The sequence below is a fragment of the Phaseolus vulgaris genome, chromosome 7, assembly GCF_051622355.1.
Source record: "Phaseolus vulgaris cultivar YP4 chromosome 7, ASM5162235v1, whole genome shotgun sequence".
In the NCBI taxonomy this organism is placed as follows: Eukaryota; Viridiplantae; Streptophyta; class Magnoliopsida; order Fabales; family Fabaceae; genus Phaseolus; species Phaseolus vulgaris.
The window spans coordinates 1,283,492-1,303,465 of record NC_143504.1 but is presented as its reverse complement, the minus strand read 5'-3'; the positions used below and the strand labels follow the sequence as shown (position 1 = coordinate 1,303,465).

Genomic DNA, 19,974 nt, shown 5'->3' with positions numbered 1-19,974 from the left:
CTGTAGTACAACAAAATGTAACCTAACCCTCTGATTCAGATTCCCAAAATTTAAGAAAGCATTGAGCTTTTAACCACCCACCATGCAAAATGTTCAATTTATACCTTACTTTTGTCAAAGATAAGCAACTTTGCTTCACTTTTGAAGAGTGAGCCAGAACATGATGACAACAAAATCTACCATCAACAACCTATTTCATTATTCTTCACAAGAAACGACAACATATGATTTCACTCCTTTTAAATTAGTCACATGCATACATAGGATCACACATGTTCTTGCAACTAAAAAAAGCAGATATCAGCCGTTGTCAATTTTCTAAATTAACCATTATAACACCAAGAATGTTCTGCCATGTGTACGGTCCAATTAGTCCACACAGTTGTATTTTGCAATATACAATGAATATATACAAAACATATTAGGGAAACTTCTTCACAAAAATATTAAATTAGAATTTCTTTGAAAACCATTTTACTTTTTTCTTTCTTTTACAAGTGTTTATGAGAAAATTTATCTTCAATGAGTAAAATGACAGCCAAAAAAATCTATCTGATATTATTTTGTATTACTCTTTCCATCGCAATTCTTCTGTAATGCTTTTAATTATGAGTAAAAATTACTGTGTGATTAAGGACAATGTAATTCTAGCTAATTATAGCAGACATCTAACAGCATTTTACTATATACAAAAAAATTGTTAATAATGTGTCAGAAATTTGCTGTGATGACATGGTTATGAACCCTGTAACAATTTCTGATATTAAAGAATGAGTTGTTGAAATTTAATTGTTATATTAGCTTCTGGTCACCAACATGATAACAATCAACTTGTGTGAGGTTGGTTTTCTCCACTGAACATTGACATTAAGTACCTAAGAACGCAACCAACTTCTATTTCCCTTTCATAAACACATTGGATTGCACCTGCAAAACGGCTTGAACTATTTGTATCCAATGCATAATTAGTCTCCATCATTAAGAGGGAAGCTGAAAAAGTTTTCTCACATGTTCCTTGTCAATGTGTGAAAGCTTTTAAGCTACCCTTGATCATAGCTGAAACATTAATGATCCTTCTGCTGAGAAATTAAAGCTGATGCAGGATTTGAAGGTTTCTATGGCTGAAACTGATATTTGTAGTGACAGATGCTCTTGGAAAATGAGGTATGTTTGCTTTGCTGATAAGGTGAAAAGATTTCCTGGTTTGGCCTGGAGAGCAACATGGAAGGTTGGCAAAGAGAATCCAAGAAGGGTGGTGCATGCTTTCAAAGTTGGCATGGCTTTAACGCTAGTTTCTTTGTTGTTTCTGATGGAGCCATTGTTCAAAGGGATAGGGAAAAATGCTATATGGGCTGTGATGACAGTGGTTGTGGTGATGGAGTTTACAGTAGGTAAGGCTATCTCAATGACATTGTTTTGTTTCTGAATCACAGAAATCAGTCAATAGGTGTTGAATGATCCCTTTTTTTTCATCTTTTGATTTTCCTCTGATTTCAGGGGCAACATTATGCAAAGGACTAAATAGAGGATTGGGGACTGTGCTAGCAGGATCATTGGCCTTTTTCATTGAATATGTTGCAGATTTCCCTGGTCAAATTTTTCGAGCAGTTTTCATTGGTGTTGCAGTTTTTATGTTAGGTAAGCATTTAATCTATTATGTCATGCAAGAAACTTTCCTCAGCATAAATATAATTTGAAAGGCTTTTGGAGAATTACCAAAATAGAGACTCTATAGCTTTTCTGAAATCTGCTGTTTCTTCTCCATATACACAGAAGTGTGTATTTGTTGAAAGTTTAGAGAAACTCAATTGATATTGTAAAACTTGAGACTATCATACAAAGTTGAAACACTTAGAGTCACATGACAAACCCCTTAAAATTACAGTTCAAGTTCTTGGCCAATGTTTGTCATTTTCAGTGTCCTATAAAGCAAATAACTAGTAATAAAGTTTACCAAATGTTTTTGCTTGGCAGGAGCAATGACCACTTATGTGAGGTTCATTCCCTTTATCAAGAAGAATTATGACTATGGTGTTCTGATCTTTCTCCTCACCTTTAATTTGATAACTGTATCAAGCTACCGCATGGACAATGTTTGGAGCATTGCAAAAGATCGCATATCCACCATTGCCATAGGCTGTGCCATATGCCTTGTGATGAGCATATTGGTGTTTCCAAACTGGTCAGGGGAAGAACTCCACAACAACACCATATCAAAGTTTGAAGGCTTGGCAAACTCTATACAAGGTAATTAAAATGAAATTTAAGATGCAACTTACTCACTTACCTTGAACAAAAACACTTAAAGTTTGTGCAAAACAAAGAACTGATGAAGATTATCATTGATGGTTGAACAATCATGCAGTCTGTGTCAAGGAATATTTTTATGATTCTGCAAAATCACCATGTCAACATGATTCATCTAAGGATCCTATTTATGAAGGTTACAAGGCTGTTTTAGATTCCAAAACAACCGATGAAACACTGGTAACTCAGTGACTCTTTCCAACTATGTGAAACATGTCAGAAATTAATGATTAGTGATAGAAGTTCATGTGTGAATTGTTGTGTGGAAAACAGGCCCTGCAAGCAAGCTGGGAACCAAGATACTCAAGATATTGCCACAGAATCCCATGGCATCAATATGCAAGAGTTGGAGCTGCTCTTCGCTATTTCAGTTACACTGTTGTTGCACTACATGGATGTCTGCAATCTGAAATTCAGGTACTCAGTCAAATCATCTAGAAAGAAAAAACTTAGGAAAACGAGTTTGTATAATGCCAAAATTACTTAACTGTTCTATTGACTAAACTTTCAATCCAAAAGATTATTCCTCAAAAACTTAAATATATCTTGAAAGCATCCTTAACCCTGTTGTTCCAAGCATCATGGCATTTTAGAGGGCTATGAAACTTCTAAGAAAAACTTGTATCAGATCTGAGTTTCTTGGTGATGCAAGTTGAGATAACTGCATTTTTAATCTTTGGTTATCTTTCGTTTAACTCCAAGTTAATTAAATCATACTAGTAATGATTGAGACAAATCTTTTCAAGTTAAAACAGCTTACTATTTGATATAGGCAATTATGCCAACTCATGTTTTCTTTCCCTAAAAAATTGCTTCTATTATCTCCATCATTCAACTACTGAACCTGGATTATCTGTCATGTCATTGATGGCACATGGATAACAATCACCTGAAATAGCAATCATTGATTAAAATTAAGGATCTAAATGATATTCAAGGCCTTTTTATCTGACACTTAAGCATGAAATGACTAAACATTATTCTCTTAGCCAGTATCTGGAAAACTCCTCAATATAAAAAAATAAATTCTCATATCCTACATCAACTAGAGATTATAGCATTGCATTTAATAGTTTATAAATGGGTGGTTCCACTTCTTATTATGATATCAGAACCTAACAAAAGTTTATTCGACTTATTAGATATTATGTTGTTTATTGAGATTTGATGCTTATGAACATAATCTTGTTATTCATTTATTAACATCTCCTTCATCAGACACCAAAATCAATTCGTGCACTGTACAAAGACTCTTGCATCAGACTTGGAGAGGAAGTGTCGAAAGTATTAAGGGAACTGTCCAACAGCATAAGGAACAAACGTCAATTCTCCCCTGAAAAACTTTCCAACAACCTCAAAAAAGCATTAGAAGACCTCGACAATGCCTTGAAATCTCAACCACAACTTGTACTAGGCTCGAGGAATGGTCGAACAAAAAACACCCCAGTTCAAGCAGCTCCACAGCCTGACCAAAAGCTTGAAGAAGACAGCAGAAGCTCATTACCAAGTGTTAAGAACATTGAGTCTTCTCCCTCGCGTGGATGCAAATCCAGAGAGCACTCTCGTGAACTTCCAAAGAAGGTTTTAAGGCCACAGCTGAGTATGACTGCCATAGTAAGCCTTGATTTCTCAGAAGCATTACCCTTTGCAGCTTTCACTTCTTTGCTTGTGGAGATGGTGGCTAAACTCGATCGTGTCATGGATGAAGTTGACGACTTGGGCAGAATGGCACATTTTAGAGAGTTCATAGATGATGATGCTGAGATTGTTGTGACTTGTGAGAAACCAAAGACCAATATACCTCAGAATGGCTTGCCTTCTAGTGGAACAGAGTAGTTAGAAGATTCTTCATCTCAATTTTGAAAATACTTAACTAAGTTTTGAGCCTATTGTAAATTTGGAGATTTAAATTTTTATATTTTTTAATTGATTTAAATTATATCATTATTAACATAAAACGACGTGAAATCAATGATAGAAGAGTATATAAATTGTTATTGACCTTTATTCCTGAACAATGTGAAACTATATTTGATGATAAAAAACAAATATGATATGATATCTATAAGAGTATTGAAAATTTATTATCTCTTTTACCTCATCTTCAAGATTGTCAATTGTCAACTGAATTTCAACTAAATTTTAATACAAGTTCTTTAATGAGATTTTTTTAGATGAGTGAAAACAAAAGAAAATAGATTATGTGAATTATAATGGTTAAACAAAGGGAAGTGAAATGAATGTGAAACTAAAAAGAGGTGAACTGAACTAAAAATATATTTTAGTAATATAAGATTCATAATTTTTGGATGTTTTACAATTCTAAATAAATACGTTTATTGAGTATTTTTAAAATATATTCTGAATTTTATAATATGAAATGTATTTTTTTTTGTAAAGAAACACGTTCTTGAGATATAGAAATATGGAATGTATTTTTGTAAAGAAAGGCATTCTTGAGAATATAAGATCTGAAAGATATTTTTGGATTTTTATTCTATAATTTTTTAGTTTTTCCAAATAATTTATTTTAAAATAATAGAATAAGAGCTATTTTTTTGGTATTGTAGGAAGAAACAGCCCACAATATTCTACAAACTTTTATTTAGTCACTGTAAAATAAGTTTGCATTGAGGCCCATACATGACATGAAAATTGGATCCTATACTTTTGTTATTAAGTAGAACAATTCTCTATTTTTGTAACTTTTTATTTGTCCCATTAAAAAATGTGATTACATCCTAAAAGTAGACAAAAATGAGCTTTCCAACCATATAACTTAACATAATTATTAATTTCATATTCTAATTTTAATTTTTAATATTTTGACAAAAAGAGAATGGTGATTTGTTTTGGATTTGGAAATTAGGGCTTAAAAGATAACTTTGTTGGGAATTGACAGAAAATATACTCTTTTTTTAAATATCATTGTTAATTTAACTTCAGAAAATGTCCAACTGTATATAGGTTTTGGTAAGATTTAGAAAAATGCTATTCTTTGAACCAATGTCACTTTAGAGTCTAAATTATCTTACTGATCCTCTTTGTATTTTTTTTTTTAATTTCTAGAACATTGACATACCATTCTAGATAACAGACAAAATATTTGACATTACATACAAATATTTTATTTTAAAAGTCCTATACTAATTCTAGTATGAATCCATATTTCAAGGAGATTAAGCTTTCAAATATTTTTTTCTTCTGTAAAAGTTAATTTTTTTTTTATTAGATAACAGACTTTTATAGATATTGTGAGTTAAAACCCACTCCTTACCAAAAAGTTAAATCACCTCTATTCTTTTCTATGAGACTTCCCAAACAAAAATTGATATCCCAAACAAACAAAGTTTGATATTAATACGCAACTCAAACATTGGGTAGAACAGGAGACACGAGAATTCCAAAGAGTTTGATTTTAATACGCAACTGAATGAATGGAAGACGAGAAATTCAAAGAAGAAAGTCTGAAAAAATCTAAAATTAATAAAGGGGGAATTATTTTGTGACACTTGCACAAATTTTACTCAAAATGCAGACCACTAACTAGAATCTAGAACACTGAAAAGGACAAAAAGAATTTTTTTCCAACGGACTGAAATCATTCTCTTGTACTACTCGAAACTTAAATGTTTAAGTGAGTTCTCGATATTTAGTTTTTGGTGTTATAGTATGGAATGATGACATGATGTTCTAAGTGAGTTTTTGATATTTGATTCTCGATGTTATTAGTACAGAATGATAATATATCTTATTTTTAACATTGATCTTATTAGGAGTGTATCCCTTAATGTTTAATCATTAAATAGTTTTATTAATCTTTTATTTAGACATAATGAATTTAGTCGTGTCGGTCGGTCTAACCGAGATTTCTGACTGGAAGACCGAGATTTCTGACTGGAACACGGATGCGACCGGTGAAAATATATTATAAATATATTTCAAAAGAATAACCCACATATAATATTAATATTTTGATTTTTAAATGATGAAAATTGAGGAGTTGTGGGGGTAGAAAGAATTGGAATCAGCTCCTTCCTTGACTGAGTCCAAGATAAGAGAATCACAATGTTATTGTTATCATAAGGTTCCAAGTGGCTTTGGAAAAAAGCAGCAATGGGAGATGTTAAGGTGCTTGGGTTTTGGTCTAGCCCTTTCGTTCACAGGGTGATATGGGCTCTCAAATTGAAGGCCATTAGTTACGAGTACATAGAAGTTGACAGACACAACAAAAGTGATCTTCTTCTGCAATCCAACCCAGTTTACAAGAAAGTCCCAGTGCTCATCCATGGCGGCAAAGCCATTGCAGAGTCCATGGTCATCCTTCAATACATCGAAGACACATGGCCACACAACCCATTGCTGCCAAAAGACAACCATCAGAAAGCCTTAGCTCGGTTCTGGATCAAATTTGGAGAAGATTCGGTATTCTTATTTCGTTTCTATTACTCATTGCATCAATTTTTTCCTTTAATATTCTCAAACTGGTGGTGTTGGTTTGATTTTGTAGATCGGCTCCATCACTGATTTGTTTCTCCGACCCTACAAAGATGAAGAAGAAAGAGCAGGTGCATGGAAAAGGGCACAAGAAACTGTGACAGTGATCGAAGAACAAGGTCTGGGGGACAAGAAATTCTTCGGAGGCGACAACATTGGAATGGTGGACATAGCATATGGATGCCTGAGCCATTGGTTGGAAGGACTGGAGGAAATTGTTGGGATGAAATTGATTGAGCCCAACAAGTTTCCTCAGTTGCATGCTTGGACTCAAAACTTCAAACAAGTTCCTGTCATCAAAGAAAACCTTCCAGATTATGGGAAACTGTTGATACATCTTCAATGGCGCAGGCAGCAATAAGTTAAACAGTAGCAGAACAAAGGTAGTGGAACTGTGGTTATAGCCTACCATGTGTTTGAACTTGAGAAATTTCAGTGAAAGTTAAATAATGTGCTGAAGTTATTATCTTTTTATTTAACGTGGTTCTACCATCTTTGATTATCCTAAAAGTTTTTCAAAATCATGTTTCGTATCTATTCATATCATGTTTAAAGATTTTACAGACTATACAATTTTTATGGTAATTAACTATTTGGTTATATCACTTAATCATTGAACAATTTTTAGATTATTATTACTTGTTAAGATTTGACATCAATGTCACCCATCTAACACTTTTTTTCTTTTTTTTTTCATTGTTTTTTCCGTCAAATAAATGTATCAACTACTTAAGAAGTTCATCATATTTTTCCATGAAAGCAACCATTGGAAATTAATAACCTCCATAGATAAAAATGTTAATTATGAACAGTCTACATAATAATCAATAACTTTTAAAGTTACTATACAAATAAATATATAATTCAATATGATAATTAATCTTTTTTTAGATTATTATATGACTGAAAATTTTAATTATCAAATAAATTCTGAAATCAACATAATAATCAATCATTTTAGAAATTGACCAAATCTTACATATGTTTACCCTTGGAGTGATTTTTCTCAATCACTAAAGCTTCCATTAGCTTCTCTCCGGAAAGCAATTTTGCCATTATCTACAGAGAAGACAGAGATACACTTCGGCAATTTCTTCGCCGGTACTTTGCAACCCACGCGGAAGAACGAACAGTGTGATGAGACTTAGAAGTTGCCAAAATCACCGCGAAAACGCCAAACGCCTTGGCCTCTTGCACCAGAACCTTGAGCCACCGCGACACACTTTAAGCCTTGAACCAACCTGTTTTAGGTTGCAGAAGACTTCATAAACGGCGAGAACAGAGTCGAAAATCTTCGCAACAGATAACAGCGATGTCGCCGGTTTCTGCAATTTGCGGCTGCGATGATCTAATTTTACTCTGACAATGAGCTTCCGGCCACCAGCTCCGTCGCCGATTAGTTTCATCGGAAGAGTGACTTTGTTATATCCTCTTTTCCGTGCCCTTTCTCTCTCTTTTTTTATTGCAACCATCTTTTGTAGTTTAAAACTGGAAATTTTTTTGTTACTCTAATCATGGGCTGGGCCTTAAGGAGTAGCCCAACAAAGTGGTAGAAACTGTAAAACCCAGTCCGCGAGTATTTGTGAGGGCTTCTTCTTCCTGCACCCCTACGTTTTTCTTCCTGCACCCTCACAATTTTAAAAATTCCAAAAATGGCCTTCACCTTTTATTTGGAAAAGGACACCATGGTGGAGTGTGCTACGGATTCATCAATCTGGAAGTGTGCTGAAACATGTGTATCAAAACACGTGCTGAAACATATATATCAAAACACGATGACACTTTTAAAATTAAAATGAATGTATAGATAGATAGTGTTGTAAAAAGAACCGTTATCTATTTAAATCATAGAGGTAATGTTGTCTATTTAAACTCCACCACAGTGTCATTTTTCAAATAAAAGATCAAGGTCAAATTTGAGATTTTATTAGTTGTGGGGGTGTAAGAAGAAAAACGTAGAGGTGCAGGAAGAAGAAGTCAAACCCAAACCCAGTCTGTGGCATTTGTGAGTGGGTGAGATGTGGGCTAGACGTGAACAGAAAGTGGATAGATGACAGAAGAAACAACAGTAAGCAGTAAGAACATAGAATAAAAACTCTTTATTTTTTCAAAAGAGACAAATTATTAGTTAAGTATTTTGGCCTAATTTACAAGAAAAAAAAGTATTTTCACCAACCATGACACCAGTTAAAAAAAAAAATTTAATATAATTTTTAAAAAATTACAAAAATAAACATCTCTCCACTTTATTTATCAAACTATTTTTTTTACTAATTTTGAGGAATCTGACATGTGAATAATGTATAATTCTAACATCTACCATAAGTATATCAATCTAATTTCATATTAGGTTTGTAGAATTCTATCTCTACTGGGTCGATGTGGGATCGAATAACACACCCCCTCATGTCAAGACTGTCAACTCGTGCGTGAGACTATATATATTCTGGGTGATCCGATAGCGGATAGCACGATAGGCACAACACAAACACTCGCTAGGATTGAAACTTTAAGTTTAACTCAATCCCATAAAACCGGCTCATGAAATTGAGGTTTGCACCCACTTATATACAATGAAAGGTTCTAATCTCAAGTCGATGTGAGATCTCCAACATTAAAAATAATAATATTGGTAATATATGTTGATGATTAGATAATATTTTACAAAAAGTTTTCACGTAAAATTAGTATAAAATTATGTGTTTTTACATTAGAGAAAAGAATTTTATATTATATTATATATATATATATATATATATATATATATTTCAGACAAAATATCGTTAAAACCATCATTGTTAAAAAGGTCGCTGATCTACCAACAACGAAGAAAAAAAAGTTAATAGCACATTTTTAGCATTTTTTAATAATTTCTTGTCGTTAATTACAATTAGTTAAAGTCACCAACTATATTATCATCAAAATGCGAAATAGGACTCATTTAATTTTTATTTTGGCTTGGAGATAGAAAGTGAAAAAAATATGAAATCGTTTGAATTAGATGAAAATAAGTAAAAAGTAAAATAAATTTATTTATTATCCATAAATTTGATTTTCTTTATTTATTATTATAATAATTAAAACTTAATATTTTATTATTTATGGTATAATTATAAAAGATATATAATAACTATATACCATAAATATAAATAAACAATATAATATAAGTATACGTAAATACGATCTGTAACATAAATCCAAATAAACAATGTAATATAAATATACGTAAATTTACACATAAGTACAATCGATTTTTCAAAATATTAATAAAATATGTAAAACATAATTTTAATGTAAATTCTTTATTTTGTATAGAAAATTATGGTTTACTTTTTTTTCTTTTAATTTTTTTATTTCAAATTTTAAAACCAAATAAGGAGAAATATGTTTTAATGAGATTTTTTTTCTGCGTTTTTAATCTCTACAAATACAACATAACATTAGTATCATTTATTTATAATCTGATTATTTAGAAGACATGTATACTCATTATTTTCAGATTTTGAATTGCAAATAGTGTCTTAATTTTCTTATATGAAATATTTATAATTCACTGTGTTGAAAATTCCACAACGACTAGAGATTAGAGTCTTTCACAGTATATAAGTGGGTGCAAACCTCACCTCACTGGTGTCGAATAACTTTCATCCTTACGTTATTTCTCAAAATAAAAAATCTTGATAAAATTGATTATTTTATTTATTTATTTTCATGTAAACTTTTAGGAAGTTTAAAAGAAAAGTAAAATAAAGTAATAATATCTTGATGAAAAAAGTTAAATTAGTTGTATGTAAGCATGCACCAAGTGAAGTTCTCCAACTAATGCTTGAGATAGAGCATGGTGGGTGGAAAAAGGAGAAGAAAAAAATATTGTTGGTTCTTTTAAAATATAAGATGAACTTTTAGGTACTAATAATGTCTCAATTATTAACAACTCGTGCATCTCCTTCTACACTTCTACAACTCAACTATTATTTTTGTATTGTGTTTGTGACAATCCCACTATTATCTCACATTTTTCAACAATATCTTTCTTGGTTGGTCTTGTCGTATTAATAACCATTATTCCTACGTTAATTCACCATATCATCACACCAAAATCTTACAAATTTTAATTATGAGAAGTGGAAACATGTCTATTTGTTTTTTTAGGACTTTATGTCTTAATCCAATACGAATTAATCACCATTAAATGCCAATGGTTTCCGTCTTTTATTCTTTTTTTCGTGTCACTTGTATTTTCAACATAATAATGATGGTATCTACCACATTATTTTTCAAAAAAATATAAACTTAATATGAGTGATTTAAGCAATTTTCCATAACTTCAAAAAATTATTTATGTTTATAAGGGTTTTGTTCCTACTAGGGAAATGAGACCTAGAGAACTATTGAAGTTTTCTTCTCCTTCCTTCGATCGGTCAGGTTACTAGGCGATGAGCTGGGAGTCCTCTCGTCCTCTTGCTTCTCCTTTGGCACTCGGTCTCGGGTGAACACCGAATGGTGGGGTACCTGCGAAGGCACTCCGACGCTCAAGTCAATAAAGCGGGTGGTTAGCTCTCAGGTAGGTGAACAATAATAAATGACATACCTTACTCTTTGGGATGCGTGCTATTTATATTATTCTAGTGGACCTACCTTGTTAGGCCCGTTTATCGGAGTGAATATTGCTTAGGATTGTATTACCTAATTCTTAATGATGGATTAAATTTACTGATCTTGATTTGAGTGTTAATGGTGATAAGGGTCGGCCGTCGGCCAAGTTCCCCTGGTATGGGTCGGCCATCGGCCAGATTTCCTTGGTCTCGATCGTCTCGGCCAAGTCTTCTAAGGTCTCGGCCAGGTAGACTTTCGGCCTCGTCATCTCGGTCAAATCTCTTAAGTCTCGGTCAGGTTCTCCTGGTCTCGGTCAGGTAGAACAGTTCTCGGGCAGCGAGGTGGGTCTCGGCCTCGCCCATACCGGTACAGGTTCCTTCTAAAGTAATTTTGTTATCTTCTGCTTTCGGCCTTCAGGTTTTGTAGTTTTTCAGCCAATCCTTCCGCTTTCTACCGAATGATTGTGGAAGGAACCTGCAAAGATAATTTGACGCTTAAGTTAGTCCGAGTAGAATTTGCACGTGTGAAAGTAAAAAGTTACTTGTGTCATTTGATTGTCTCTATTATTATACATTTTAATTGGATTCTTGTTGTCATGGATCATCCGCTCGTAAGACCCAAAAGGGAGTCCAAATACACCTTAATCATATTTTGCAGATAAACTAACTTAATATTAATTAAATTACATTTTAAGAATTATGTTTGAATTTAAGTAAACCAAAATATGTGAATCAGTACATTATTATTATAAATAATTATATATATATATATAACTTATTATTATTGTCTAATATACAATTTAAAGACTTTAAACCTAAAATTTAAAAAATCATGATAGACATGTGGAAGATGATTTCTAATATTATTTACTTTATGTTTCACTAATCCTAACCCATATAGTAAGGAAAATTTATAAAAAGAAAAAAAGAAGAGAAAAGTTTGCCCTAAGTTCCTAACCTAGATTGCCTATCACTCCAATCAATATTAGCTGCCAAATATTGTCATACAAAAGATGAGCTCAGCCGCCATTTTAGGGTTTTTTTAATAATATAAAGTGTGGTAAAGGAAACACTCTACTTTTAAACTAGCAACCCACTTATCATGAGAAAAGAAAAAAAAAAGTGAAATCAACTTTAATACAATTTTAATCTATATTTTATCATTAATCACGTTAGAAGAACGGTTTAGGCAAAAGAAAAATCACTTTCTCAACCAACATGATATACATTATATAAAATAACTAGTCATTATCTTACAAATAATAGCAAGAAAATATTAAAATAAAATAAAAAATTAGGTCTTGTTAATATGCTATGAAGATATGAGTAGCTAATGTTCTCATAGTTATTGTAATAAAATTATTAGGTAAGAGATAGATGTCATTCAATTGTAATTATATAACTAAGTAGACGTCAGTACATATTACAATTAAATAACGTCAATACATATTATCAAATCTTTTAAAAAATTGAGTTTTGACCGGTTATCCAAAGATCAATCTTATTTTAAGACAATCAATTAAATATAATATATAAGTATTTCTTAATCACAAAATTAAGTCGGTAAATTGTGTCAAACACGAATTCACCTGTGTTTCACCTGCACAGGTAGTCTGTTATTTCTATAAATACATAATTAATAACAATTAATACTTTAATCATCATATACTAAACACTCACAATAATGAATAGAGAAAGCGAAACCAAACTTGTGTAAATGTTTTTTTCTTTCTTTATATGAATTTAGCCTATGAAGAACAATCTTGTATTCATATTCAATATTGTTTTTAATTAGTTTGAAATTAGAGTAGGGTTTAGACCATTAATTTTTTTATTCAGTTTTTTTTAGAACATTATGAAATTGAAGATATAGTTTTGCTGTAAAAAAGATTAACCCATGTTGTCATTTTCCTGCTTGGTCCAAACGCGAAAAGCCACGGACAAAAAAAAAAAGACAATGAAAGTTTTTTTTTTAAAAAAAATTGAAAAATTGAAAAAGAAACCCTTTTATTGCGTTAAATTTTCCTCATAATAATAAAAGTTTTACGAAAAAAAATTTAATTATTATATTTAATCGATTGTTTGAAAATATAATGAATTATGTGTTATTTTTTAAAATAATTCGATTATACATATAAATTATGTTTTAATATATATATATATATAATATGTTTATAATTTTTTATTATTTATTAATATCTTATTAATATATATTTTATACTGTAATAAAATAAATAAAATAAAAATTTAAATTTTGATATTTTGTGAAAATATTTTAATTTATTATTTTAAATATATTTTTTTAATATTTTTTAATAGTTTTTTAATTTAAAATTCATTTTAATTTATATTTATATTTCTAAAACTTATTTCCTATATTAATTTATTTTTAAATTTTTTATTTTATCATATCAATCAAATCACTTACAATTTTTTCACTCATTTATCTACACTTTTTTTCAATTTATAAAAACTCAATTTTCACTTATTTTTCTTTTTTAAGTCTCCTAAATTTATCATTCAATCCAAACATTGAATAAGTTTTTTTTTTTTTAAATGGAATCACTAATATATAATTGGATTATGTTTTAAATGTTTAATGACTTTTTCATTTAAAATAGTATCTAATAAATTATAAACTTTTGGTTTAAATATTAAAATTTTCTTGTTTGTATTTGTAAAGTAAGAGAAAACATAAAAAATAGTTTAGTTGTGGTTTTAGATATTTCTTAAAATCATTTGTTTTTTTAAAGATGTTGATAATACTAGGATTAAAGTTTAAGATGTGATCAAATGATAAAATAGATTAATCATATGAAATTATAAAATTTATTTAATCTCTTATAAACACTACACACTTCAATGTTTAAAATAAACAAACAAGATAGAAAACTTTCATATGAATAATAATTAGGAGTATTTAAAGAGGTTTACAAAATATTAGTAGAAAGGTAAAATTAATTCATCTTACCTTAATTCACTTTTCTATCACTTTTCATATATTTTTCTTCTTCTTTTTATATATTGGGAACACTCAACACTACTAATTGTCTCGTAGTTTTTAGGCTTATCTTCTTCCTTTTTCTTCTTCTTTCTCTTCCTTTGGAGTTTTCTTCTCCTATTCTATTACACTAAAAAAAAATCATTAAATATAATTTTTTTTTTTAGAAACAAAAAATAATTAGTTGTTATATTAACTAAATTAGAGATTATTTTATAGACTAATTTTTTATTTGTTTCTAAATTAGTTTTTATTATTGTTAAATAGTTTATAAATTGATATCTAATTAGCTACCAAATTTAAAATCTAAATAATTGGTAGTTAAATCTTTGGTATCTAATTAGATACCAATTTAGAAACTACTAAACAATAATATAAACTAATTTAAAAGAAAAAAAATTTGTAGTCTCTAAAATAATCTGTAATTTAGTTAAAATAACAACAAATTATTTTTTGTCTATAAAATTAGTTTTTATTCAATGATTGATTCTTTTGTAGTGTTATTTTTTATATAATAAGATGAACATTGTGAGACATTAAATGCAACTAATATTCAAGACTATTTATATATTAGCTACTCATCATCCCTTGGTTGTACATTTATTGTTGTCTTCAAGTATATGTAGGTTTGTCTCAATACAACAAAACAATAATTTTGTACTTTTTTTAGGGCTTGCCTTTGATGTGCTTTGCCTTGAGAGTTTAAACTCTAAGGCTTGAGTGTAAAATTGTTGTATATCATTTTTTAAAAACATTTCCTATAAAAAAAATAAAAAAAAATCAAGACTTACATAAATATTTACATGTTATTCACCAACAAAGTTTTTGTAAAAAGTAAATATTGAAATAATATTAAAAAATCTAAGTAAACTCTTTGCAAACGACAATAAAAATACTAGGGTTAAATATTTTTTTTTTAATGTACTTTCCCGCAAAATTAATTTTCGTCTAAACTTTAGATCTCTTGATTATCTATAGTAAAGAAACTATTGGAATTGGTCACTGCCAGTTTTTTTTTTTACGTGGTAAACAAAATTCAGTGTGGACTAGGATGTTAAAATAATAACCAATTCCAATAGTTTTCTTACTACAACCCAGAAGGTTTAAAGTTTGGACTAAAAACAGAAATCAATTTAACCATAAAAATTATTTTTATAATATATAAGTTTGTTGTTTATTGACTTGACTAAACTTGGTTAAGAGGCAACTAACATGTAGAATAAAGAGTGAGAGATATGGATGTTGTTGAATTGTTGTATTGTTACATAGATGGGCATGCTATGATTGTAGAAGAAAGATGTGCATTATGGTTGTGCACTTTCACTCTTCTCTGTGTCATGTATACAAATATATTGTCCTTTCCCCAACTGCCCTTCACATCACGCGTGCGTGTCCTTTAACAACACACCAACATCACCAACATTTGCTGGAATCATTAGGTATTGCAGAGTCCATGTATCCACTCGCATTTTAGAATTTCCCCACAAAAAAGTGGGAGCCTTTGAAAAGCACAAGGTATGGTTGGATATGGTTGCTTATGATTTTTCTTTCATGCAAACAGATTGTGTGATGAGAACAAAAAATAAAACAAGTTTAAGAATTGATAGGAAGAAATAACTATTGTTCTTACAATTTATTCGAGACTGAATGTCTCATATTCAACACTTCCTGTCTTTTCTTGATTTCGATTGTTCTTCTGGGATGTCTGAGAGGGGTACCTGCAAAATGTAATCTGACGTTCAAGTTAGTAAGATCCACTTAAATGATCTAGTTTAGGATTTGGAATAACATTACCTTTCACCGTGGAGGATCCCCTCTTATTTATACTATTAAGGCGGACCTTGTCCTGTCAGAATGATTAAGATAAGTCCAATGAACATATAATCGAGCTTTGCTGTTTCTAACTGGGATTAATGTTTTTAACATGGGACGTAACGTGAATCCTCTTTTAAGTCGAGAGACCGATAAACCGTGCGCTTTAATCGGGCGGTCTTTCGGTCTCCGCTGACAGGTTGTTGATGATGGACACTAGAATCTCCATGGATTGGCTTACCCTTGGTATAACATGTATTATTTTACTAGCATCACATATGGGTGGGTAAGTTGCTCTTGTTCATGTTCTTTTTCTTTATCATTGTGGCCAAAGAGCCCATTGAAAGTTTCCCATTAAAAAGGCTAACATTATAAAATGGATGCTTCATAGCAGTATTCTCTTTAAAAAATTAGAAGTGTTTCACTTTTGAAGATTCACGCCATTCAAGAAACTTATTGGATATTTGGATTATAGATTGAAAGAGACAGAGAGAGAAAGGAAGAGAGGACTTCATCTTTATTTAAGGTGAAGGCAAAGCTGCAAAGCTGGCGCATATCCTAGTCAATAAAGTGATTAAGATCCCTCTAATTCCCTCTTTGTAAACCCAAACCAGGGAAAACAACAGTGATATTGCATGAATGCATTAAAAAGTGATACATGCATAATACAGAGTCCAACAAATGAATAGGAATCCACAATTTACAAATCATTGATGGAAAAGTTAAGCCTGTGTTCCACAACTAATACTTCCTATTTCTTTCTTCTAATGTCCATCAACACTTTCAACCAACATATAGTGCAATAAAAAAAAACACACCCAACTAAATTTATTGGTACTGTACTATAAATGGAGAAGCTGGTGTTACACCTTTTTACTGTTAGTTTCACTCATGTTGCTTCTTATCATGCAGCTTATTACATAATACTTGGATAGTATGTGTAACTCTGTTTTTCATTTTGCCAATAGATTGAATGACACATAATCTTTTGGGATACTTGACTTCCATTTCATCTGAGATATTAAGTACTTTGTTTTCCTGAAAATGTTTGGAGATAATATTTCTGTGCAATATACATAGCCAAAATTGTTAATGTGTACCTACTCTTCAGTGCCTATGTTTCTGGTCTAACTACGAAATTTCTTGCAACTTTTCTGTATCTAATCAAATTCAATCAGTACCAATTGTCAATGTCCTTCCCTCATCACTTTCTTCCCTACACAACAGTAACACTAATCCTTCTTTTCTCTTCCCATTAAACAGATCATGTTGGCGTGACCCAGAAAAAGGGTCACAGACAAACACGTCTGGTCGCCCCTTTCTTTCCCTCCAAGGGGCCAACCTTTTCTTCAAAACCATGTCACAAGTTAATTTTAGTACTAATAAAGTGACAACAATAACATCAACAGTAAATGGAAGACAACATTCCAATAAAAGTAAACAAATGCTAAACAAGCACACTATAGGTCACTCATTTGGCCATTCAGCACTTCTACTACACACAATGCAGTAGCAGGTAAAGACAAAAATGCACAAAATCAATAGTTAATAACCATGATTTACACTACAAATATCCCTTAAGAAAAATACTATGTGCCATCACCACCAACTACCTTTCCATATTGCTGTAACTCACCATCACATTCCCTCAATGCACCACTCTCAAAGATATATACACCTTTCCACTCAACTCTAAAACTCGTATAAACATTCCAAACACTAAACTACAAAAGCAGAAACTTCTCCTCCTTACAATTATTTCCATAGTAAACCCATTTTCCCTCTACACACCCCAAAAACCCAACCAAATAAATTCCTCCTCGCTCCGCACACAACACAACACATCATACCAACAACAAAAACATCAGCAACACACCATGTTCACAGTTCTGCTTCTCCTCTCACTCCTTCTAACCACCTCCACTTCTCACAGCCTATCATACCCTCATTTCCAACAACTCAACGTAAAACAAACCCTCGCACAAACCAAACTCATTCCAAAGCCAACCTCTACCCCAAAACAACCGTCCCACCAACATCAAACACCCAACGCTGTCACAGACTCATCATCAACAAAATGGAAACTAAAGCTACTCCACAGAGACAAAGTTTCCACCTTTAACACCACCCTCGACCACCAGACCCGATTCAACGCCCGAATAGAGCGAGATGCCAGAAGGGTCGCCGTCCTCCTCCGCCGCCTTGCCGCCGGAAAGCCCACCTTGGACTCGGAGGCATTCGGGTCGGATGTTGTGTCGGGTATGGAGCAAGGAAGCGGAGAGTATTTTGTCAGAATCGGAGTTGGAAGCCCACCTCGGAACCAATACGTGGTCATAGACTCAGGCAGCGACATTATATGGGTCCAATGCGAACCCTGCACCCAATGCTACCGCCAATCCGACCCGGTTTTCAACCCGGCCGATTCCTCCTCCTACGCCGGCGTCTCCTGCGCTTCCACCGTGTGCAGCCACGTGGACAATGCCGGCTGCCACGAGGGACGGTGCCGCTACGAAGTCTCCTACGGAGACGGGTCCTACACAAAAGGAACACTCGCTCTTGAAACACTCACCTTCGGACGAACCCTCATCCGAAACGTGGCAATCGGGTGCGGACACCGCAACCAGGGAATGTTCGTTGGCGCCGCCGGGCTTTTGGGCCTCGGAGGTGGGCCCATGTCCTTCGTGGGCCAGCTCGGAGGCCAAACGGGCGAGGCTTTTAGTTATTGTTTAGTGAGCAGGGGAACCCAATCTTCCGGAATACTCGAATTCGGGCGCGAAGCAATGCCCGTGGGTGCTGCCTGGGTTCCCCTAATCCACAATCTGCGGGCCCAAAGTTTTTACTATGTTGGGCTATTGGGCCTTGGAGTTGGGGGCCTCCGGATACCCATATCCGAAGATGTTTTCAAATTATCCGAAATGGGCGATGGCGGGGTGGTCATGGACACCGGCACCGCTGTGACGCGGCTGCCCACGGCGGCTTATGAGGCTTTCCGGGATGGGTTTATAGCCCAAACCACGAACCTGCCACGGGCTTCTGGAGCATCGATATTTGACACGTGTTATGACCTGTTTGGGTTTGTGTCGGTTCGGGTTCCGACCGTTTCGTTTTACTTTTCGGGTGGGCCTATTTTGACCCTTCCAGCTAGGAACTTTTTGATCCCAGTGGATGATGTGGGAACCTTTTGTTTTGCTTTTGCTCCTTCTCCTTCTGGGCTTTCCATCATCGGTAACATTCAGCAAGAAGGGATTCAGATTTCTGTTGATGGAGCTAATGGTTTTGTGGGATTCGGACCCAATGTTTGTTAGTTAAAGTGTATATCAACCATATGAATTTTGCTAGTCTTAGTGCACATGAATGATCATGTGTTCGTGTTCATTAATTAATTGACTATTGTATTTATAATTAATAATAATATTATTAAGTGTTTCTCGAACGGGTTGAAACAAAAAAACAATTACCTTCTTCCTCGACATTCGGTCGGTTGATCTCCCACTTATTTACCCCTCGTCTATGGAAACTCTAGATTCTGATGGTACCTGCAAACGTTCAAGTGAGATTTTGGTATTTGGCACTCGATGTGTGTATTTAGTATGACGTACCTGATTCTTAGAGTGTCTATTTACATTATTATCATGGATATTTTGTTATTGGATCTGATTAGGGGTTTAGATCATGATTAATAGTGTATTACTTAGTGTTTAATCATTAATTAATTTCGTCAATCCTCTTTGGATATTATGGTTTCGGTCGGGTGCTGAGTTT

At 32.7% G+C, this 19,974-nt stretch overlaps 3 protein-coding genes and 1 long non-coding RNA gene across 6 annotated transcripts; 3 read left to right on the top strand and 1 right to left on the bottom strand.

Moving 5' to 3' along the window:
- Positions 1-437: 437 nt before the first annotated feature.
- Positions 438-4,265, top strand: LOC137827627 (aluminum-activated malate transporter 12). Its single transcript, XM_068633841.2, has 6 exons — positions 438-1,391; positions 1,498-1,638; positions 1,975-2,247; positions 2,366-2,487; positions 2,581-2,724; positions 3,526-4,265. The coding sequence occupies exons 1-6, from the start codon at positions 1,097-1,099 to the stop codon at positions 4,141-4,143; spliced, it is 1,593 nt and encodes a 530-aa protein (XP_068489942.1). The 5' UTR covers positions 438-1,096; the 3' UTR covers positions 4,144-4,265.
- A 1,677-nt stretch (positions 4,266-5,942) lies between these two features.
- On the top strand, positions 5,943-7,325 carry LOC137827628 (putative glutathione S-transferase). Its single transcript, XM_068633842.2, has 2 exons — positions 5,943-6,732; positions 6,818-7,325. The coding sequence occupies exons 1-2, from the start codon at positions 6,424-6,426 to the stop codon at positions 7,163-7,165; spliced, it is 657 nt and encodes a 218-aa protein (XP_068489943.1). The 5' UTR covers positions 5,943-6,423; the 3' UTR covers positions 7,166-7,325.
- An 8,209-nt stretch (positions 7,326-15,534) lies between these two features.
- LOC137827588 (uncharacterized) lies at positions 15,535-16,320 on the bottom strand. 3 transcript variants are annotated; one of them, XR_016523109.1, is made up of 3 exons: positions 16,195-16,320; positions 16,031-16,118; positions 15,535-15,899 (listed from the first exon to the last, which is right to left on the bottom strand). It is a non-coding gene; the product is annotated as an uncharacterized LOC137827588 (long non-coding RNA). The 3 variants fall into 3 exon arrangements; XR_016523110.1 differs by having other exon boundaries at positions 15,760-15,899; positions 16,031-16,132; positions 16,195-16,309; XR_011083760.2 differs by having other exon boundaries at positions 15,814-15,946; positions 16,031-16,132; positions 16,195-16,309.
- A 181-nt stretch (positions 16,321-16,501) lies between these two features.
- On the top strand, positions 16,502-19,645 carry LOC137827587 (protein ASPARTIC PROTEASE IN GUARD CELL 2). Its single transcript, XM_068633788.2, has one exon. The coding sequence runs from the start codon at positions 18,090-18,092 to the stop codon at positions 19,515-19,517; it is 1,428 nt and encodes a 475-aa protein (XP_068489889.1). The 5' UTR covers positions 16,502-18,089; the 3' UTR covers positions 19,518-19,645.
- Positions 19,646-19,974: the final 329 nt, after the last annotated feature.